Below are 21,533 nucleotides of genomic sequence, written 5' to 3' on the forward strand. Positions count from 1 at the left end.
AACGAAATAGCATATATATATTACAACAAGTTGATAAAACTGATGTTCGTGTTGGCGGGGCCTTCGTGAATAAAATAGTTTATCAAGGTTCTAAAGTAGTACCAAATACATAAGGTTTCTGGCCGTAAATGTTTACTACTAATGCCCAGACTACATTTGCAAAACTTATATGTGTTGTGCATAACGACTATTCATTGTGGTTTTATAAGGTAGCGTCTTGAAGATCAATTGAAGATGGACAAATATTAATCTGGTGTATATCACTGGTAACATAATGAAGTTACTCTAAAAAGGCTATGATTACAGACCTGATAATAATCTCATATGCACTTGTTATAATTTTGCATTTTAACAACACGACAAATGCAATGTTTTTATAGTAATATATTTTTACTTTGCTTTGAAAATATCTCACTAAATCCTGAATACAGAAATAAATTGTTATCCACAGATGCCATTTTAAGAATAGTAGACATCTAATAAGATAGAAAAATATGTCGGAATCTGGTTTCACCTTCTCTGCGGTCGATTACGTCGTGTTTGGATTGATGTTGCTTTTATCAGTTGCTATCGGAATATATTATGCATATCGCGAACGCAACAGTAATTCTGCTAATGATTATCTGAATGCTACAAAGTAAGAGACAATTTCCAAGGGTTGAATTTGTTAAAAACAGCAACATATTTAAGAAACTCATTATTTGACATTTTTTTTATGATAAATGTACTAACTTATATCTTATATTTATGTAAAGTGCGAATATTATTTGCTCCGCACGAAATGCATTCATTGCGAAGTGCTTATGATATGTAACAATGAAGACAAAATTTACATTACTGATATAATTTGCTAATATCTATAGACTATTTTATTATATGTAAATATTGTGATAATAGTTGTACTCGAGCATACTGATTTTTAAACATTTCATTTTCCAAATATACTATATGTTGTAGTGTACGACAAATAGCAATGGTTGTGTACCGACATTTAGCAAAGGCAAATGATCCTTGTTTTCTAGAGATGATTAGTCAAACACACATTTGACAAGCAACTATCGGATTGTAGTGTTTTTTTTATTTAAATTTTGAAACTTTGCGACGGGTGCAGTATAAAGCTAATTCATGGACAATCAATAATTGGAACGCATATGAAAGTATATCATTTTTCTGTCATTGTTTATTTGTTACATTTCCTATACAGATCCATGTCGATGTTGCCGGTTGCAATATCATTATGTGTTACATATGAATCTGCACTCAATTTACTCTCCACACCCGCAGAAATTTACCTATATGGGTCGATGGCTTCATGGTAAGTTTTATCGGCTGATACTACAGCAAAACTAGAAATGATAAAATATAAGCAAGAGTGTACCAAAAATTTGAAGGTTTTAAAGAGATGAATTTCTGAGTACACTTTATTCAGGGGATTGATCGCAACGATAAGTTCTCCAATACTTGCATCGCACATTTTCATGCCTACTTACTATGCAGCCGGAATCACAAGCGTCTACGATGTGAGTGTGCTAAGTATATTTGTATTCTCATGGCTGATATATATAAAAAACAATAGATTGATAATTTTGTTTTAGTACTTGAGATTGCGATTCAACAGAGTGACACAAATTTTGGGTACTTTAACGTTTATGTCGGGCGCGCTCGTATATTCTGGAGTCAACATGTATGCACCTGCCATTGCATTTGAAGCAGGTTTGATATTATTTCATGAATTATATGAAGATGTTTATGTTATATTATTATGCATATATCTTCGGAAGTAGGTACTATAATAGGTCACATATATTCGTGAGATATATGGTATCGAAAAATATATATTATTCCCGCCAGTGATCTGCACCGTTCAAAATAGATTGAATATCAATTTAGGAAATAGACGAGTGATAGCTTGAATATCAGAAAAAGGAAAAATATCATTGTTACAATCATTCTTTCACAAAAATTCTTCCTTCCAGTGTCTGGTTTCAATATTTGGGGAAGTATTCTCTCATGCGGCGTTGTTTGCATCCTTTATACAACTTTTGTAAGTACTTTAAACTATTTTATATTTGTCATTACATCTTTTGACCAGTCGTAACTCTTTTAACTTATTATTAACTTTAAAAAAAATGTTACAAAAATAGAGACAAAGTAATGAGACCCGGGAGATCAAATAAAAGCTCACTATATGTAATGGATACGAAAAGTTTTCAAGTGTTTTGTAGTTAAGAGAAAAACAATTACAACATGACTCCAACAACAATTTCACACAAAAAGCTATTTTTTCATTTAAAAATACGATCCTCGGCTATTGATCACTAAGTCAAATCCGAAAAATTATTATTTCAGGGTGGATTCAAAGGAATCGTTTGGACGGATGTGTTTCAATCTTTCGTAATTGTAATGGGTGTCATAGCAGTCGTTACTAGAGGCGTTATGATAAATGGAGGATTTGCAGAAATTTGGAACGCCGCTTATGAAGGAGGAAGAATCGATTTTGTGCAGTAAGTGAACATATATAATGCTATGGTTACAGTCGAATGACTGAAATATCGTAATGCAGCATTTCAGTCATAGCAGTTGTGGACCCGTGGACAGTATATACCGACAGTGGAGATAATATGGTTAGCAGTACTAGAATTCAATCAGGATTGATAATTTATCACATCCTATATATATATATATAGTGCTAGCGCCAAAGCACGTAGCGACCCTATTAAAAACTGCATTAACCGGTGGGTAATTGTCATTTAAGTTTTCTCCAAACGGCTTGAGTCATCTGAATAAAAGATCATTTAATTCCAATGAACAATTTTTTTTACAAATATATTGTTATAATTTTTATTGTTCAAGTTTCGAAACTGATGTTCGGATTCGACATACATTTTGGTCAGTAGTCATAGACTCTCTCATAGTTGCAACAGGTGCGTACGGAACGTCTCAAACAGCAGTTCAGAGATTTTTAAGTTGCAAAAGTCTAAAAGATTCACAGACGTAAGTATATTTGCAAAACTCAAGAGTTTTTGATAAGAGCCTGTTCAGGCCAGTAGTTTAGTAGAATGATTGAAATGCCAAGTACTTTCACATAAAATCTAAAGAGCTTGTGAAATCGGCTCCACGATAGCAGATTCCCTAGTTGATTAAAGACAGACTACACTAAACTCTTTTTTTAATCATACGCGACTTTGAAATATTTTAACATGATCATCTTGGGCTATTTTCTAAATTGATTTACGCTATGAAGGAAACGATAACGAAACAATTAAATAGTGATGAATATCTTCGATGTAATGATCTTCAGGTTCGATTTAAATTTACTGAGAGAAACAAAATTCATGTAATTTATCTGGTATATGTATAAACAAGAATCCTTTAGCTTCGTGCAATACTAGATACGAATTTAAAGTTAAACATTGACTATAAAGGCCACAAAACGAATAACTGGTTGATTTTTGTGTTTGCAACCGGTTTCTCGGCGATTCAATTTAATTGACTATATGTTGACCTAATCGAAACAGCATTATTTTACTGTTCCGTTTCCTCATGGGTTTAATAAAATTAAGCTAAAATATATTTAGGACTGCATTGGTAAACGTTGTTGGTCATATTTTGTTGTATGGAATAGCGTTCCTACTTGCAATCGTTGCTTACGCACATTACAGAGGATGTGATCCGCTTGAGCAAGGATGTATCAGCAAAATTGATCAGGTTTGTTTAAAGTGAAATTGAGCATATGCTCAAACTTCGCAACCTACTAAAATACTTGTTAGTAATGACATTTAAAAACCACCTAATCTAACGGGATTTAAAAAGTTCCATGTAGGCTACTAGGCTATATACAAATTGAAAATTGATTCTGAAATCTGAACGTGTAAAATCACTTAATAAAAATTATTACGCAGATTTTTAAACAACATACCACAATGATGCACGAAAACAGATGAAACAAATTTGAAAAACAGCAAACATATTTAAATAAAATCGACTCTTTTAACTCAAAATTAAATTGACTGAAAAGACTTCCAAAAGCATGAAATTCTTGAATTTTTTTCATATCATTGTTCTACAAACAGCTATCGCATATTACTTTCAGCCAAAAATAAAGTAATATTTCTCATTTAATCAGATTATCCCACTGCTTGTGATGGATGTATATCACAACTATTACGGAATACCCGGGTTGTTCCTGGCCTGCATTTTTGCTGCTACCTTAAGGTAAGTCATGCTTTAGTTTCGAAAATAGAAACAATTCCAAGGAATACACTCGTGATTTTAAAATCGAAAGCCCGTTTTCAAACTTCTGCAAAATGAGCAGATACCTTCAACTGCGAACGGTATTAATTATGTACCCAATTGTACCACATATATATATATATATAATGTGTTTTCTGAGGCTTCAGATAGCGCGAGTTCATTTTGTTTTGTAGTACGATTTCATCAACGATGAATGCATTGGCATCAGCAGCAATGGATAATATTATTACACCTTACACAAGATTTAACGAGCGAACTCAATTTTATGTCTCCAAAGGTAAATGTAACATCATGTTAAGCAAATAGGAATTTACGTCGAGATTAATGAAGTTCTTCTGGTATGGAGAGTGAAAGTTTTAAAAATAAACAGCGGATAACAAAGACTAGATTTTACCACTTTGTTTTTGTTTTTAATAAATTCCTGCTAACCTTCAAAGTTGGATGAATTATTTCAAGTTTTTACATTTAGGAATGGTATTTTTCTTTGGCGTTGTTTGCATCGGGATCGCAGCATTGATGACGAACGCACTTGAATTATATGAAGCAGCTCGAAGCTTAATTTCTATCACCATGGGACCATTATTAGGATTATTCACTTTAGGAATGCAATTTCCATTCGTAAACTGGAAGGTATGGTTCAATTATCTAAATGATACTCATTTCTATATACTATAATGAACCGACATCGTTGTTATTGTGATAGGCACATTCGCAGCAAACAGAACGATGAGGCCCATTTTCGCGAATACTAAAGAAAACAGGATTAAATTGAAAGGAAATATGATAATAATAAGGCATTCAATATCGAAGTCAATTTTATATCAATTAAATATAGAAAGTTGAAATACTCAATATATTTAGTTTCACAAACCCTTGTTTGTAGGGAGCTTCTGGTGGTGTGATCTGTGGTATTGCATCAGGGGCCTGGCTCTATTTAGGAAGGAAAAGCATCACACAGTCGAACGATTTTGTGAGAGAAATGGATGTTACTACAGATCAATGCAATTTCACATGCAACGGAGAAGCAATAGTACCTAACTACACTACTCTTGGTTACTGGACAACACCAGTCGATGCAACTACAATTCCAGAAATTTACGATGATGATGTCCCGTTCTATACACTGTCTTTTCGATACATCAGCGCTACTGGTCTTATCGGTTGTATAGTCAGCGGTTGTATTATTAGTCTTTTAACCGGTAAGTGAAAAATCTTCCATACAGGTAATAGACAAAACGTACTAAATAAATCATATTTGTTTCCTCAAATTTGAAAAACCTTGGTGTCAAGAAAACATATATCTCGAAACTAAATTTCAATAAACATATGCGTGGAGTCCTAACGAAAAATTTAGAAGAAAAGTCTTGCATCAAAATTCGGTGTTTGGTCAATGAACTCTTTATTACAGCTAATACCTGAATTTTTTCTATATCCAGGTGGATGGGGAGATCGCCACAAGGTAAATCCGAAGTTATTGAGACCACTTTTCGATCTCTGGATTTTCAGAATATGGATTCCGGAAAAAGTCAGAAAGTTTCTACGATTTGGGATTGAATGGAGTGAAGATGGCAACAATGATAGATTTGAAACAAAATCAGAAAAATATAAAACGGTAAGTACTATATAAATTGAAGATAACTATGAAATGCAGTCTATTGATTAATATTTATTATTAATTCGTGAATAAAATTTTCAAAAGCATTTTTTAGCGTGAGATCTGTAGTGTAGTAAACTATCCAATGACTAAATGTATAATTCAATTTGGTGTCAAATTGTCATTTAAGTAACATCCAGTTTATAAATATAACCAAGCGGAAGCATTTTTATATGGTTAATATGCACAAGTGATTTATCTCCAATTTAACACGAAAATACATGTACTGAAGTGTAAAAACCCACCCACGGGACGCCTTTTTTTAAATTGAATATATATAGCTAAATTGATTGCATTCGCACTCAAAATATACTAGGAATTGGGATGTTCTATATTAGACATGACAGCTTATGCCATATTTAAAAAGTTTCTATGGATGTTTGAATAACTGTCATATCCTGTTGTAGGAAGAAACAAGTGGCGTTTATTCAGTGCAGATGGATCGTGGCAACGTTTACACAAACGAATCATTCGAGGATGACAAAAACGCCATAAAAATGAGCAGTTTGTAAATAGATGACAACGTTTGAAGCTGATAAATATTCAAACAGAATGAAGAAAACCCCATTCCATGACTATTGCTTCATTAGATTAGCTAAAATTTCAATTTTCAGCGTCATCTCTGTGCAAGTCGTATCGTAATCAAATTTTATGTTTTATTGTTGACTAGTTTAGCGCTCACAATATATTATGAACTTAATTAAAACATTGTGAACCTCGTTTTTTTTTCTAGATGTTTTGTAGCCGTATTTCAATTTCGCGCCCTAATTATAACTAAGAATAGAAATCAAGATTTATACAATGTTTAAAAAAGTATTAAGATCAGAGGACTCGTTAAGTATGATTTCTGCACTTCAATCAGAAACGGGAAATACAAAAAGTACTGGAGTCCGACTTTCCATAATATATATATATATATATATTCATTTTGTTAAGAGATGAGTCATTTTTTCTTCTACGTGAGTGAGCCTAAATGTCCTAACATCAAGCGAATTCTTTAAGTTGCTGGCGTCGATTGGGGCAAGCTTAGGTTAATTGACCAAATGTTAGAATTGAAATATTGAGAACAGTACGATAAAAAGCCAATTAATGAGATAAACAAAATTATAAGGATAAAAAAGGAAAAAAATATAAAAAGCGAGAAGATTTTATTCCTTACTTTGGCAACTCTGTGTTCTTTTTTCATTTCTGAGTAATGTGAACCAGACTTTTATCTGGTATATATTTATTACATTGAAATAAAATGTGTGACAAAAAGATTTCAATTTAATTGCAAAAAATTAATGGTATTTTCAATATTTTTCAATCATTCTCAATATCAATAAATCCACTTGCATAGAGATATTTTTGTCAGCTCAAGTTTGGGATTGAATAATTGCATTTTTGAACGACCACAGATGGGTTTCGCGACGAAACAAATTAAATTTTTGCGGGGAAATATTGCTTAATATTATTGAGGACCATTTTCTACAAGAGATCATGATGCTTTTTCCTGGTCGCAAGCATGATAATTTAGGCATTACTGCTAAATACTATTATCATTCCATTTTTGTAAATTAATGGCTCTACGATGAAAAAAAGATCCGTATTTTTAGATTCGTTGTTGTTTAGATAAATTATTATATCTGTATATCGGTATGTTCTCATCTTATTCCAAAAATAAAGGCAATATTACGGGGAAAACTGTTCAATTAATTTATATTATAGATTGTTTGTTTTAAGGTTAAATGAATAGGGCTCTCAGATTTTATTAAATTCAGTATTCACCTGTTTTTTTTACACATTAAACGATAAATATGTGGGACAAGGAGCCCCTAATGTCCGAGGCTAAGTATAACGATGAGAACTACATATGGGATTCCCTAAAGCTACATTGAACTACAAATATATCAATTGAATTATGTGCTTGAAGGTCATGTTTACGTTAACATGAGCTTCTAACTTTTTCAATTTTGAACTAAAATTCATTTTGTACGGAACAGTTCAAGTCGTTTTTAAATTCAGAAGAAAATCGGTTTAAAATTTTATAAAACTGATATCTGTTGCATTTTTTTTTATCATGTTAATATTTCTTGTCTCAAATATTTACCGTTTCACAGGTTAAAAAAACGCGAAATGCATGTTTTGTTAATGCCTAGAGTTATTTGGGTGTTTTTAAATTCAACTTACTATCTAATTTACCTGGGTGATCAGCGTTATATCTTACCTTTAAAAGTTATGGTTTTATGCAGTAAAACATGGTCCTCCCAATATGGGCTACTTGAATAATCGGCGTTTTTGTATAAGTTGACCAGATTTCGGAAATTGCAGGAACATCCTCAATAGCAATAATTATTTCTCCGCAAAAATTTAATTTGTTTCGTCGCGAAACCCTTTGTAACTGTCTAAAAATGCAATTCCAATCCTAAACTTGAGCTAAAAAAAATATCTCAATGCAGGTGGATTTAAATATGCAAAAATAGTAAAAATGACAAATTTTCCCAATTTAATCAAAATCTTTTTGTCACACAGTCTATTGCATTGCAGGTCACAAAAATATATTGTAATAAATATATAACTGCCAAAGCTTGTTTCACATTACTCATTCATGTGGGGTTTTCTCGATCACGCAGATTTTTGCATGGCTAATTTCGACGAGCTTGTGGCAACGATACTCAATATTCTATTCCACCTATATTTCGACCGGCGGTTAATTCAAAACAGTTGGGTCGTTGCACAATTTGTGAATAATCCCCAGTAAAATCATCACTCCAGGGCCATTCTTTCATCTTGGGAGAGACAGGCATCGGCGTCAGAGTTCGTCTATCATCGTGTTCGTAGTTCCTAGAATCTTCACATGCCAAATTTTCGTTGTCGATTGTCTACTCTACAGTTTCTGTTTCCAAAATTCTAATACCGCCATGTAAGTTTCAGAATCCATTTATGAACATGCATTCACTGCTTTATATTATTCATATCAATTATGTAGTGTTTAACGAGTCTACCTACGACAACCTTTCTTCGGTGACGGACCGGTAAAGCCTGACCAAAATTTTGGCGGACCACCTTGTACAGACGGAATAAGCTTATGTAATAAATTATATGTGTTAGGATAAATAGGTTGGTATTAAATTCAGAGAATAAAGGTGATATTATTCAAGTAATGTGTTTTCTTACGTTCAGGCTACTGCGATTTTGTAGTTGTCAATTTTAAAAACCCGACTTCACATAGATGTAAAAATGCCTGTAAAGCTTTTTTGCAATGCCGGGTATTCAGTTAGTAGTATTGCCCAAAAGACTGCCGATTGCCGAAATACCCTATAAATCGCAAAGACTCTTTTCAACTAATTATTGTTTGAGTTGTTAATCATCTATACATGTTGTTAGGACATTGTCCGTCGTTTGTGCCACGCTTCTACGGACCGATAGTATCCTTTCCGCGCACCGGCGATGGGCCGCGGCCCGTTGGTTGCCGACCACTGGCGTATATGATTCCTTCACGGCCAAAAATAATTTCAGTTACCAATATCCGTATATAAGTTATACTTCAAAAGACTCTGGTTGAAATTTTAGTATATATATCGGATATATCGGTGTCATTTATCCCATAGCGAAACAAATTCCGATATCGACAAAACGGCTGATATTCCCGATACTTCGGTAAATTTTTAATCTAAACACTATGAAAACAATATAACGAAAATATCGGTCGAAGGCCGGAGACTTATCGATCGAAACTGCGGTTTCGATTCATGACTCTATAGTGACACCGCGTGTCTCATCACTAATTAATTGATAACTCGCTAATTATACGACATACATTCATCAAAATCGATAGGCTTTTGTTCCGAGATATGATGAATGCACATGCAAAATTTGGAGCAGAATTAACCACGCCTTCGTGAGATATCTCGTGCATCTAACAGACAGACAGACAAACAGACAAATACCTATCAACATACTTACCGATCTAAAGATAGTAACAAACTAACAACAATGTATCATATTATTCACTGCAACTGCATTTGAACTACGTACCACCACAGAATAAGTTATACGTTTTTGTTGTAAGTTTGAAGACATTTCTGCCCAGGGAGTTTGTTTCATGACATTGTATGTACCCCCTTGTAGTGCCATACATTTGTTGTATTGGCTAATAGTAAAATGCTACGAAATTGAAAATTGAATCTGTTAGTGGCAGTTGTGTGGCAGCATTCTACATTTGATTTACTGTGGCATATCAATGAAGAGTAAATATACCAAATCGCAAGAATGAATTATCTAAAACGTTATCTCTACCTTGCCGTAACTACTCATAGTTATCAAGCATTCCATATGTATTGGAATGAGCTTCCATATGAGTCTTTTTTAAGGTCATTGCCAGAAGGTGCTTGTTAATAATAAAAAATTTTCTTCATTGAACTTGCGTAACGTTAGGAGTCACATTAAAACAAAAACATGATTTGACATACAATTTTGTCCTTTTTGTCTGACACTTTGGAATACAATTCCGGAACTCTGACGAACACTTGAAGCACAAAGCAAAAATTATTGAATAATGCCTGAAATAGCTTGTACTCTGCGGCTTATATATACTCACTAATTGTATTAAAACTACACCGAGTTTTACTGAGAAAATGATGTGATAGTGGAATTGAAAATGTGCTATTGACTCATTTACAACTCTATTGTTTACAAATTGCTCATTTTTAAGACGTTCTCATCATTCCCGAAACAGGCGTTTGCGTGTCCGTTGTCAGGATCCAATTTTACTGAATAAACTCCAATGGCTTCCTCCTACAAGATGAGATAATAGTTATCCAAAGGGGCCTTTTTTCAGCAGCCAGGTGTAATGGCAAAACGTTTCTGTGCCTTAAATAGCATGTCTCAACTTACATCTTGAAAGTTTATTTTGAAAGGAGAGCGTTACCATTTTACGGTTTATTAACATCCTTCCTTCTTATTCTGCTCGAAACACTGCATTTGTACATACATAAAAAGTCGCGCAAGCCTTTCTAGAGATGGTAAAATGAGAGATTATTTTTCACCGTAAATGGTTTTATGTTAAGTTTATACAGTACCTACCGTTTTATATTTTTCTGATTTTGTTTCAATCTTATCATTGTTGTCATCTTCACTCCATTCGACTCCGAATCGTAAAAACTTTCTGACTTTTTCCGGAATCCATATTCTGAAAATCCAGAGATCAAAAAGTGGCCTCAATAATTTTGGATCTACGTTGTGGCGATCTCTCCATCCACCTGATTGAAAAAAAAATGTTGGAATTTTAGACTGAATATTGACATTCACCAAATGCACAATCTTGGTGCCATACCTTGGAGCAAAAGCTCATAATTTTTGTATATTCACTCTACTGAAATATTTCCACTAACCTGTTAGAAGACTGATGATACTACCGCTGATTATACAACCGATAAGACCAACAATGCTGATGTATCGATAAGACAATGTATAGAACGGGACATCATCATCATAAATTTCTGGAATTGTCGTTGCATCGACTGGTGTTGTCAAGTAACCAAGAGTAGTGTAGTTAGTTAATATCTCATGTCCGCTGCACGTGGTATTGCATTGATCTGTAGAAAGCTCCAATTTCCCCACAAAATAGTTTGACTTTGTTATGCTTTTCCTTCCGAGATAAAGCCACAGCCCTGATGCAATACCGCATATCACACCACCAGAAGCACCCTACAATAGAAAGATTGGGGAATGTATTGAGTATTTCAGATTCTATATTTGTTCGATTAATATATTTATTCATTTCTATGAAATTTGCAACGAAAGTTATGGCAATAATCGAATAACACTGCTTTCTTCCTCTAGTAAACGTGCAAAGAAGTAGAGTTTGTACAGTAACAGCTAAGGTTACCCAACCACAATAATTCTTCTATGATAGTATGAATTTAGATCTATATAAATGCCATAAATACCTTCCAGTTTGCAAATGGAAATTGCATTCCTAAAGTAAATAATCCTAATAGGGGTCCGATCGTGATGGTTATCAAACTGACAGCCGCTTCATACAATTCGGACGAATTTGTCATCAATGCTGCGACTCCGACGCAAAAAACTCCAAAGAAGAATACCATCCCTAAAATTGAAGTTTTGTTATTAGTACTAGCTTAACTTTATTAATATTGCCGTAAAATTGCAATTTCATCACATACGTTGTTTCATTCACCTTTAGAAATATAAAAATGAGTTCGCTCGTTAAACCTTGTGTAAGGTGTAACAATATTGTCCATGGCCGTTGATGCCAATGCGTTCATCGTTGATGAAACCGTACTACAAAAATAATGCAGAATTTGCTGTATTATAAGCATCAGAAATCTGTTATGCATATCTATGGTGAAAATGCACCAGACAATTGATATATGTTCATTAAAATAAACTGTCCACAGTTGAAATACCTCAACCCAATTTAGAGTACCCAATTCAGTGTTTTAAAAAATCACGACTGTAAAAGCAGCAAAATTTTGATGGGCTACAGTTAAGCACCATCTGTGAAAGTTTCAGCAACCAAGATATAGCTTACCTTAAAGTGGCAGCAAAAATGCATGCGAGGAACAATCCAGGTACTCCGGGATAATTGTGATACACATCGATTACCAACAATGGTATAATCTGGGTAAATGAGATTGTTTCTTTTATATTTGCTTTCTCAAAAATACAATGATATAATATAGCATATTATTTGTAGCTATATGTAAAAATAGAGCACCGTCAGTTTCAAGTAACAGAAAAACATTCCAGTGATCTTTTGACTAAATTTAGTTGTGTATCAAAATGTAGTTCAGATTTTATTAACTAACAATTTTTGCCACTGTTTGCCACTAGGCTTCATTGTGGCATTTTATTTTTGTATAAAAAAAAGGAAAATTTGTGATAATTTATGTTATGAAATTCTACGCGTTGGCATTTCAGAAAAATCCTCACGACAGAGACTATTTAGGAAAGCAGGGAAAATTGGTATTGACGTTTCGGTATTAAAAAAGGTGTTGTGGAGATATAAAGTTTTAGGATATATGTGTTATTGGAGTTTCAAAAACGTTTAATCAAAAGTACTTATATATATAATTATGCGAATGAAAATGTGCGAACCTGATCAATTTTGTCAATACATCCTTGTTGAAGTGGATCACAACCTTTGTAATGCGCATAAGCAACGATCGCTATTAGAAACGCCATTACGTACAACAAAATATGACCAACGACATTCACCAACGCAGTCCTGAAGATATATGTTTTCACGAATTAGTAATATCTTTGTGATTCACTTTATTAAGAACCAAAGTAGCGCGAAGGAAACGTAGCATTTCAACTATTTTTATTGTGTTACAATTGTCTTAATCAAAATTCTCCTGAAACTAAAATTTAGGGAAAATTACAAAGAAGTGAAAATGTTGCTTGCAAAACCAAAATAAATCTATTCGGGTAATTTAGGATTTTTTTAAGTATTTTAAGCTAAGTCAAATAGAAATTCAATATATATATTATACTTATAAAGATGCTACTATTCCATCACTCTCACAATAACACCCCCTGATTACAAACCTCCGAAAGCTGTAAAGACCAAATACTATTGTTCATCGAAAGAACATTTTTCAATGTTTTTCTACTGAAAATATAAATGTGACATATATTCTAGGTAGAGTCGATTATGTGAAGTTTAGTAATTTAGCTATAATGACCGGAGTCAAGTCGGGTTATGTTGAAGTATTCCAAACTGAACTAAGCGTTCCTTTTTCGTGATGCCAACAGTTCCATATTTTATAAAGTTTTTCACATCTGAGTGATAACACGTAAATATAAACTTCGGTTCTGAACACACATTCATGAGTGAATTCATATTATGTATTAAACTTACATTTGTGATTCTTTCAGACTTTTGCAACTCAAGAATCTCTGAACTGCTGTTTGTGTCGTTCCGTACGCAGCTGTTGCAGTTGTGAGAGAGCCTAATGTCATCGACCAAAATGTATGTCGAATCCGAACATCAGTTTCGAAACTTGAATACGATAAATATTATAATCTTCAATAATTCTATTATGCTTGAAATTTTTCTGATTAAATTGAGCAGGATTCATCATATTAATGGAGTAATAAATAGATTGTACCAATATTGATTTTTGAATAAAATAATTCAAACGATTCAAAAATACAAGAGCAATGCTTAAATACATGAACGCGAAGGCCTAAACAAAGTAGTACGAGGATAAAACTTCACAGTACCCGTATCGTAGTCTTCGGGACCTTGACTAATCAGTGATCACCAGAACGCGACGATCGCGAACCGACACAAGGTGCGCAAAATTTTGATTTCGATCACGCCATATACCACAATTATTATTATTTTAATAATTCACTTACTGTACAAAATCGATTCTTCCTCCTTCATAAGCGGCATTCCAAACTTCTGCAAATCCTCCATTTATCATAACGCCTCTAACAACGATTGCTATTATACCAATTACAATTACGAATGATTGAAACACATCCGTCCATACGATTCCTTTGAATCCACCCTAAATAAAGTATACACGAAAATTACATAAAAGAGTCCCCCCCAAAACATAAAGGGACTGCATAATAAAGAAATGTGACTGGAAATTATATTCTGAAAACGCATATTTGTCTCATAGTGTTGTGTGACAGTTTCGTATAACTATGTAAATCAAAATTGAATAACACTATATATGTTTGATGAAGCGCTCAAAGTTTGCAACTCATTTTGTTAAATTGTTCGTGGGTTCACATTGTATTTTTCTCAATCGCTATCGAATTCAAAAATCAAAGTGTGTCTTCAATAACTGATATTTTTTTGTCATGTGTTTTTTTTCGGACTCGTTCCTTCGCCCCCAATCTGTTTTTATTTATTAAATATTTCTCCTGTTCAACTAAGGGCCCAAAATATGAGGTAAAGCTCACAGATACAGTTTATCCGTTTGGAAAGCTGTAATGACAAACATAAAATTGTTCAAAATACTTACAAAAGTTGTATAAAGAATGCAAACACCGCCGCACGAAAGAATGCTTCCCCAAATATTGAACCCAGATACTGGAAGTAAAAGTTTTTAAAATGAATAAAACAACGATAGTTTTTCATTATTTGATCAGATATTCATTGAAGTCGTTTTTTCTTTCTGACTAATATTTCAAACACTTCACGTCAATTGTGAAAATAAAATTTGTTCAGTAAACCATGGTACTTTACAATAACATTTGAAGTGTTAGTTGTCACATTCCGTTCTTATATATATATTACATGAAATTATATCAAACCTGCTTCAAATGCAAGGGCGGGGCCATACATAGAGATTCCAGTATATACGAACGTGCCTGACATAAACGTCAATGCGCCCAAAATTTGTGTCACTCTGTTGAATCGCAATCTCAAGTACTAAAACAAATGATTGGACAGTTAGTTATTCGGTCTATCAACCACAAGTATTAGATAATCTAAATTTACTTGATTACTTACGTCGTAAACGCTTGTGACTCCCGCGGCATAATAAGTAGGCACGAAGATGTGCGTTGCAAGTATGGGAGAGACTATCATTGCAATAAGTCCCCTGAAATAAAGTTTATTCAAAAGTATTTTTCTTTGAAAATTTTTTCGTTTATAATTTTTACTACTTTGTTCCCTTGTTACGTAGTTGCCAAAACAAACTTACCAACAGGTCATCGGCCCAAATAGGTAAATTTCCGCGGGAACGGACAGTAAATTGAGGGAAGATTCATACGTAACGCATAGTGATATTGCAACCGGCAGCACCGACATGGATCTGTAACAAAAACGTAATATGATCACAATGACACTAAATTCAGACATTCAAGTATGCGTTCCAGGGTGTTTAAATATAATTGGTATCACAATAAAATAAAACATGTGCTATGTCTATGGTATTGCAAATTATATCACTAAAAGTATATTTATGCCTTTTTATTTTTTAATAAAATATGTTGCTTTGTGTTTTTCTAACAAATTTGAAGCACCGAAAATGTCTCTTACTTTGTGGCATTCAGATAATCATTTGCAGATTTACTGTTGCGCTCACGATATGCATAATATATTCCGATAGCAAATGATAAAAGCAACATCAATCCAAACACGACGTAATCCACCACAGAGAAGGTAAAACCAGATCCCGACATATTTTTCTATATATACATAGAAGGAACAACCAGTATGCTATTCTCAAAATCGTATCTGTAAATTCAAATTTTTTTTTTGTGTTCTAAAGTAGCGCAAACTTTGTAAAGTAAATGAAATTAATTTATAACACTCAAAATATGGTTTAATAGTCCTCCATCCCACTTAAATTTGGAAATAACACAGTTGGCGTTTTATTGGCATTTTCTTGATGAAGTTTTGTTTTTAAAGATGCGAACATATTACTTTACAATTTGCTACTTGATCACCTATTTGCAAGTGAAACAGTCCTGTCTATTTTATAATAGGAAAAATTTCCAAGAGACAAGCCCGAGGATATTTTCATTTGTGTTGTTCCTGCTGACACATGTCAACGTTTTCCACCCTTTGGCCTTCTTTCTCAAATTTCGATTAGAATTGCAGACTGCATTATTGTATATTATATATACACTGTGTTCCATATCCACTGGCAATATTTTAGTGATGTATCTAATGGGTCATTCGTTTTCAAATTTCGGACAAAAAAGCTTTGCAAACCGGCATCGATCCGCTAGTTGTTTTTCTGCCGGGGTATCCGCCTGGATACCGAAAAGATGAGTTTAAGTTGCTTCATTAGGAAAACTTTTTCGTGCTATATTTGTCTGACAAGTATGGTATTAATTGTCCTGGCGGTGTCTTAGGCACGAATAATGACACTCTCAGATTCCGATCCGTCGCAAAAGAGTTTTGTTATTTCTCGCAAATGATTAAAATCTACCCATACGTGCGCTACATAATTTAGAAGTTAATCTTCTTCAAATGCAATTCAAGCAATTTCCCATGATAGACCTCTTTATACCAAATCACTTCGAAATGCTATTTAAATAAATATAAAATAGGAATATTAAATTTATTGGCGGGAAAAGATAGGAAACAACGAGAGTTAAGAAATAACGGGAAACGTCACATTATTCAAATAAGCGACAACTTTGTACTATAGTCTGTTCCGAAACATTGGAATAATTATGTAACTCAAACAGGGTATTATTTTCTGTTTCCTTAATTTTATTATTTTTGCCGGTCCGCGAGATCATTTTATTTGATGTTACCAGTCCACCGAAGTAAAAAGGTTGGGAACACTGCTATCGGTAATATACGTATGCTTTTTCGGGATTTTACTGTCAGACGTGACAGTTGCATAAAATAACATCAGTTGCCCAAAGAATATTTACGTTAGTGTTTCATGTAAGGAATCGCAAGGTTAAGCTCCTGGTTATTCAAATTATTATATTCAGCATATCTGTAGGAACTGATTGGGTTGTTTTAGCTAAGATTTGAAACATCCCATATTTTTGTAGTTGCAACTCGCACTTCAGTGGTTGGTTGTAATTTTACGTGCTTCATAAATGATCCTACTATTTGATTTGAAACAATGCATGTCCATAACTTCAAGCTGATAGGTTCTGAATCACAACTTTGAATCTGGATTATGGATAGCTTGTGTATTGTCTATTTGGTCCCATAATGCGACACGTGGTTTACTATTTTTACAATGTACTTGAATCTAATATTAATTTCTCTGTAATAGCTCTATTAACTCCATTGCCAAAATTTCTGACTCACTTGAATGATCTACCAATCGTATTTACACTTTTCTGTACATTTAGAAATTGACATGAAAAAATCCGATTGAACATTTGATATTTGAATTGTCTTATATATGTCACCTTTATCACCACAATTTGATCGATCGATGAAATAGAGTTAAGAATTTCAAAGGAACATGTTACCGCTTCGGTTTATGCTTGGACATTAGTTTTTGTGTAAATTTGCAATTGGGGTTTGCGGATTTAATGCTTTTGTAAATATTTGTAAAAAGCAAATATAAATTTATATAAGTAGAAGCATACATTGAGATTATAAGTTCTACTCAAGGTGATTTGTTTTCGAAAATTCAAGTTGCCAATGGTGACAGGTTGCCAAACAAACCCCCTGATATGCTGAATATATGTCCTGCTATATATAAAACTAAATTTGATGTCCGCAAGTACGGGTCGGCCTGATTTTATCAATGTAAAACAAAACTTTGGTTTAAATATTCATTTTCCTTTTTATACTAAATTTGAAAAAGCATATACTAGGCAGAAATACTCTGATGGATAAAACTTTAGAAAAGTACCACGAATATTTTCGACTAATAAAATAATTGTGGAGTCAATCACTGCAACAACTCTCAAATGCCCAGTGGTGAAATTGATCGGGTTCCCTTGAACCCGTTCTCGAGATGGCGAATTAATCAGCGAACCCGTTCTTGATAGTTATGTCAATGTAGCTTACGTAGTGATATGAACAGATAGCTATGGCGTATAGTTAAAGGGGTATGATTTTTCTGAAATGCGGGAACCCATTTTTACTGAGTTCGATACAAATAAAAACCTGTTTTGAAAATTTTGAATCCCACCACTGGTAAAGACTCCTGCTTTGGATTGAAAATGAAACACATCTCACCGAACAAAATATGTTATATTGACTGTCGGAGATTGTGCAAACATTTACCTTTAAAGAGTTGTGTTCGTTTACTACTATACGTTGCTTCACAAAGAAATCCGGGTATAACGATATGCCGAAGAACTAATTATTATTTATAGTTTGAATTCTAAACGCTCACGGAGAAATAAATATATTTGGTTGCTTTATGTTGTTTCTTTAATCCGATTATTTTGAACTGTATAACTTTACACGCGAGTAAAAGTCATGCGGCGTTTATTACCATTGAAAACTAACAGAAGTGAAAATTCATTATTTGACAGACGGTCGTATCCACCCCTAAACGAGCAACTAAATTCAAAACAGAAGTTGAACAAGAGTTTTTTTCATTATATTTGACCTACATTTACAGCCACAGGAAACGCTCGGCTAGTTTGCGTCATAATATGTGTAACTTCCTGCCTATCATTTAGTCCGTAAATTTACTAGATAAATTTCCTATTTATAGATAAATTCTTATTTATAGATAAATTTCCTATGACTGACTTTTTACCTTGTCACGGGAATAGCCTCTAATTAGTATTTCCATTCCAGCCACTTTGCTGTGATTATATGCAGTTTATGTGTAACAGGCAATCCCATTTTTGGATCTTCCCCCATGTTATTACTTATCGATTTTAATCGGTAAGTATGTTGATAGGTATTTGTCTGGCTGTCTGTATGTCTGTTTGTCTGTTAGATGCACGCGATATCTCACGAAGGCGTGGTTGAATCTGCTCCAAATTTTGCATGTGCATTCATCATATCTCGGACCAGAAGCCTATTGATTTTGGATGAATTATGTCGTATAATTAGCGAGTTATTAATTAATTAGTGATGATGAGATCTGGATTTTTACAAAGCGAGAGATTTTCGAGACGTAGTTTTCACGCTAGTGAGTCAGAGCGAAGGATACACACCGCTAGATCGTATCTCGTGATTAATCTTTAAGCATTGTCAATATCTCTCTTAGTCTCTTGTAACTTTGACGTTGTCGCGACGCGCAAGTTTCCTTCGAGAAATTTTCCACGCTATTGAGTCAGTGCGAAGGATACACGCCGCGAGATCGTATCTCGTTAATTATAATTACTCCTTAAAGTTCAAGCAATGTCCATATCCCTCAGTCAGGTTCGGGGTTGCAGAATTTCTCACCAAAATATCGCCAGGCTGTGTTTGAATAGCCGTCGTAACCTGGGTTAGCGCCGTTGTATTTGACACAAACTATAGGGTTGGTAAATAGGCTATTGGCTGAAAACTAATTGAAACAATCCAGTTCGGATTTGCAGAATTCTTCATAAAAGTATTTCCTCGAGTAGTATTTCGACGACGACATGGGGAGTTGGCTATTGTTTCCTACATTTTTGATATTGGCTGAAAACTAATCAAAACAATTCAGTTCGGGTTTGCAGAATTTTTCGAATCGAAACCGCAGTTTCTGTTTTGGGGGATCCCCTAACTTTCGATCGATAAGTCTTCCGTCTCTGACCGATATTTTCGTTATTATATTGTAAATTTATAATGATGCAAGAGCACTACGCGAGGAAAATGAGTAGCTGCTGAGTGATGCGCACTCTTATCGGACCAGATCAACGGCAAGTCAATCACCCTCTGGACATGAAGTGGGTAAATTGTTCAGAAGTAGATTGCTATTTTTATGACAAAATTAGATTATACATCAAGAACAAATAGCTTCTAATTGTTCAGTATTATAGAACAGAAGCATATTAAATATCTTCCAAAACTATTGGAGTGGTGTGCCAAGCAGACTGTGCAGGCCACTCAAGTCGAAAACTATCACTCTCTGCATAGCACAAACAGAATTATATAACTATAAACATTTTACTGGTATTTTACGGTATGGTAGGGGTCCTTGCAGAAATGGTTAGTTAAAACGCATGGATTTCTGAAGAAAACTGGTATTCAAATTTATTGTCACATCGACTTTAAACGAATTCAGTGAGAAACTCTTTTTTATGACATTGTGTATTTTGCAAGCTAGTTTTGTTAATATGACAATGGCACTCGGGTACTGGTGTAGGCTTTGCGAAGCAAAGGAGTAGGAATTGCTCGCACGTTCCAGCTCAACTGACTTAAAAACTCTTTTCGCGAGTACATCATTCAAAATTGGCACTTCTCCGCGGGCCGCACAATTCTTTTTTTTTTTTTTTTGAAAGTCGCATTTGGCCCGCGGGCCGCACAATTCTTTTTTTTTTTTGCGAGTCGCATTTGGCCCGCGGGCACCAGTTTGCACACCCCTGGGTTAAACGTTTTGAAGCATATATTTACTGGTATATTTTATATACCAGTGACTTTTTGTGCAGTGCCGAAGTATGTAGCATAAAAAAAAACTATTGCCCGAAACGAACTCTTCCGCGGCCCAGTGTATGTCTACCACTACATTAAGTTGTCTCAGCTTCTCAGATGCAGAACTATGAAGACTGAAGAAGTGAAGGACAGACGGAACCAGGGACAAATATACAACACCACAAGCAAATGTTTTATTTGAATTTCATTATTATTAATGTTATCATAGGTTCTCAGAAGCAGAACTATGAAGACTGAAGAAATGAAGAACAGACGGAACCAAGGAATATCAAATCTACAATACAAGTAAATAGTTTATATGAATTTCATTAGGCTTAGTTAGTATTAATGTTATCTTAGCTTTTCAGAACTATGAAGACTGAAGAATAAACGGATCCATAGATATAGAAAATTCACAATACAAGTAAATATGTTATATGGATTTTATCAGGATAAATTATTATTAATGTTATCCTAGCTTCCCAAACGCAGAACATTGAAGATTGAAAAATGAAGAACCGATGGAACCGTGGAAAATCTACAATAGTAGTAAATATTTTATATGGATTTCATTAGACTCCAACGCAGAACTATGAAGACTGAAGAACTGATGGAACCAAGAAAAATTCACAATACAAGTAAATATGTAATGTGGATTTTATT

General features: G+C 34.0%; 2 protein-coding genes across 2 annotated transcripts; one reads left to right on the top strand and one right to left on the bottom strand.

Annotated features, from left to right (window-relative positions):
- Nucleotides 1-494: 494 nt before the first annotated feature.
- LOC120331311 (sodium-coupled monocarboxylate transporter 1-like) lies at nucleotides 495-6,756 on the top strand. The gene is made up of 14 exons (XM_078113821.1): nucleotides 495-637; nucleotides 1,205-1,315; nucleotides 1,430-1,520; nucleotides 1,596-1,713; nucleotides 1,977-2,044; nucleotides 2,350-2,504; nucleotides 2,854-2,994; nucleotides 3,579-3,708; nucleotides 4,127-4,215; nucleotides 4,428-4,531; nucleotides 4,724-4,884; nucleotides 5,138-5,453; nucleotides 5,691-5,866; nucleotides 6,316-6,756. The coding sequence occupies exons 1-14, from the start codon at nucleotides 495-497 to the stop codon at nucleotides 6,418-6,420; spliced, it is 1,908 nt and encodes a 635-aa protein (XP_077969947.1). The 3' UTR covers nucleotides 6,421-6,756.
- A 3,823-nt stretch (nucleotides 6,757-10,579) lies between these two features.
- On the bottom strand, nucleotides 10,580-16,063 carry LOC120331316 (sodium-coupled monocarboxylate transporter 1-like). The gene is made up of 13 exons (XM_078113822.1): nucleotides 15,921-16,063; nucleotides 15,390-15,480; nucleotides 15,191-15,308; nucleotides 14,899-14,966; nucleotides 14,279-14,433; nucleotides 13,776-13,916; nucleotides 13,010-13,139; nucleotides 12,444-12,532; nucleotides 12,090-12,193; nucleotides 11,839-11,999; nucleotides 11,281-11,596; nucleotides 10,973-11,148; nucleotides 10,580-10,684 (listed from the first exon to the last, which is right to left on the bottom strand). The coding sequence occupies exons 1-13, from the start codon at nucleotides 16,061-16,063 to the stop codon at nucleotides 10,580-10,582; spliced, it is 1,797 nt and encodes a 598-aa protein (XP_077969948.1).
- Between the last annotated feature and the right edge of the window lie 5,470 nt (nucleotides 16,064-21,533).

Source organism: Styela clava, chromosome 6 (assembly GCF_964204865.1).
Source record: "Styela clava chromosome 6, kaStyClav1.hap1.2, whole genome shotgun sequence".
Taxonomy (NCBI): Eukaryota; Metazoa; Chordata; class Ascidiacea; order Stolidobranchia; family Styelidae; genus Styela; species Styela clava.

Excerpts from the sequence above, each read along its gene's own strand:
- LOC120331311 (XM_078113821.1), top strand. The coding sequence starts at position 495 with ATGTCGGAATCTGGTTTCACCTTCTCTGCGGTCGATTACGTCGTGTTT. Across the intron at positions 2,995-3,578 it reads AGTCTAAAAGATTCACAGAC|GACTGCATTGGTAAACGTTG; the intron begins GTAAGTATATTT and ends AAATATATTTAG. Across the intron at positions 5,454-5,690 it reads TATTATTAGTCTTTTAACCG|GTGGATGGGGAGATCGCCAC; the intron begins GTAAGTGAAAAA and ends TTCTATATCCAG.
- LOC120331316 (XM_078113822.1), bottom strand. The coding sequence starts at position 16,063 with ATGTCGGGATCTGGTTTTACCTTCTCTGTGGTGGATTACGTCGTGTTT. Across the intron at positions 15,481-15,920 it reads GATTATCTGAATGCCACAAA|GGGACTTATTGCAATGATAG; the intron begins GTAAGAGACATT and ends ACTTTATTTCAG. Across the intron at positions 12,533-13,009 it reads GTATTGACAAAATTGATCAG|ATTATACCATTGTTGGTAAT; the intron begins GTTCGCACATTT and ends TCATTTACCCAG.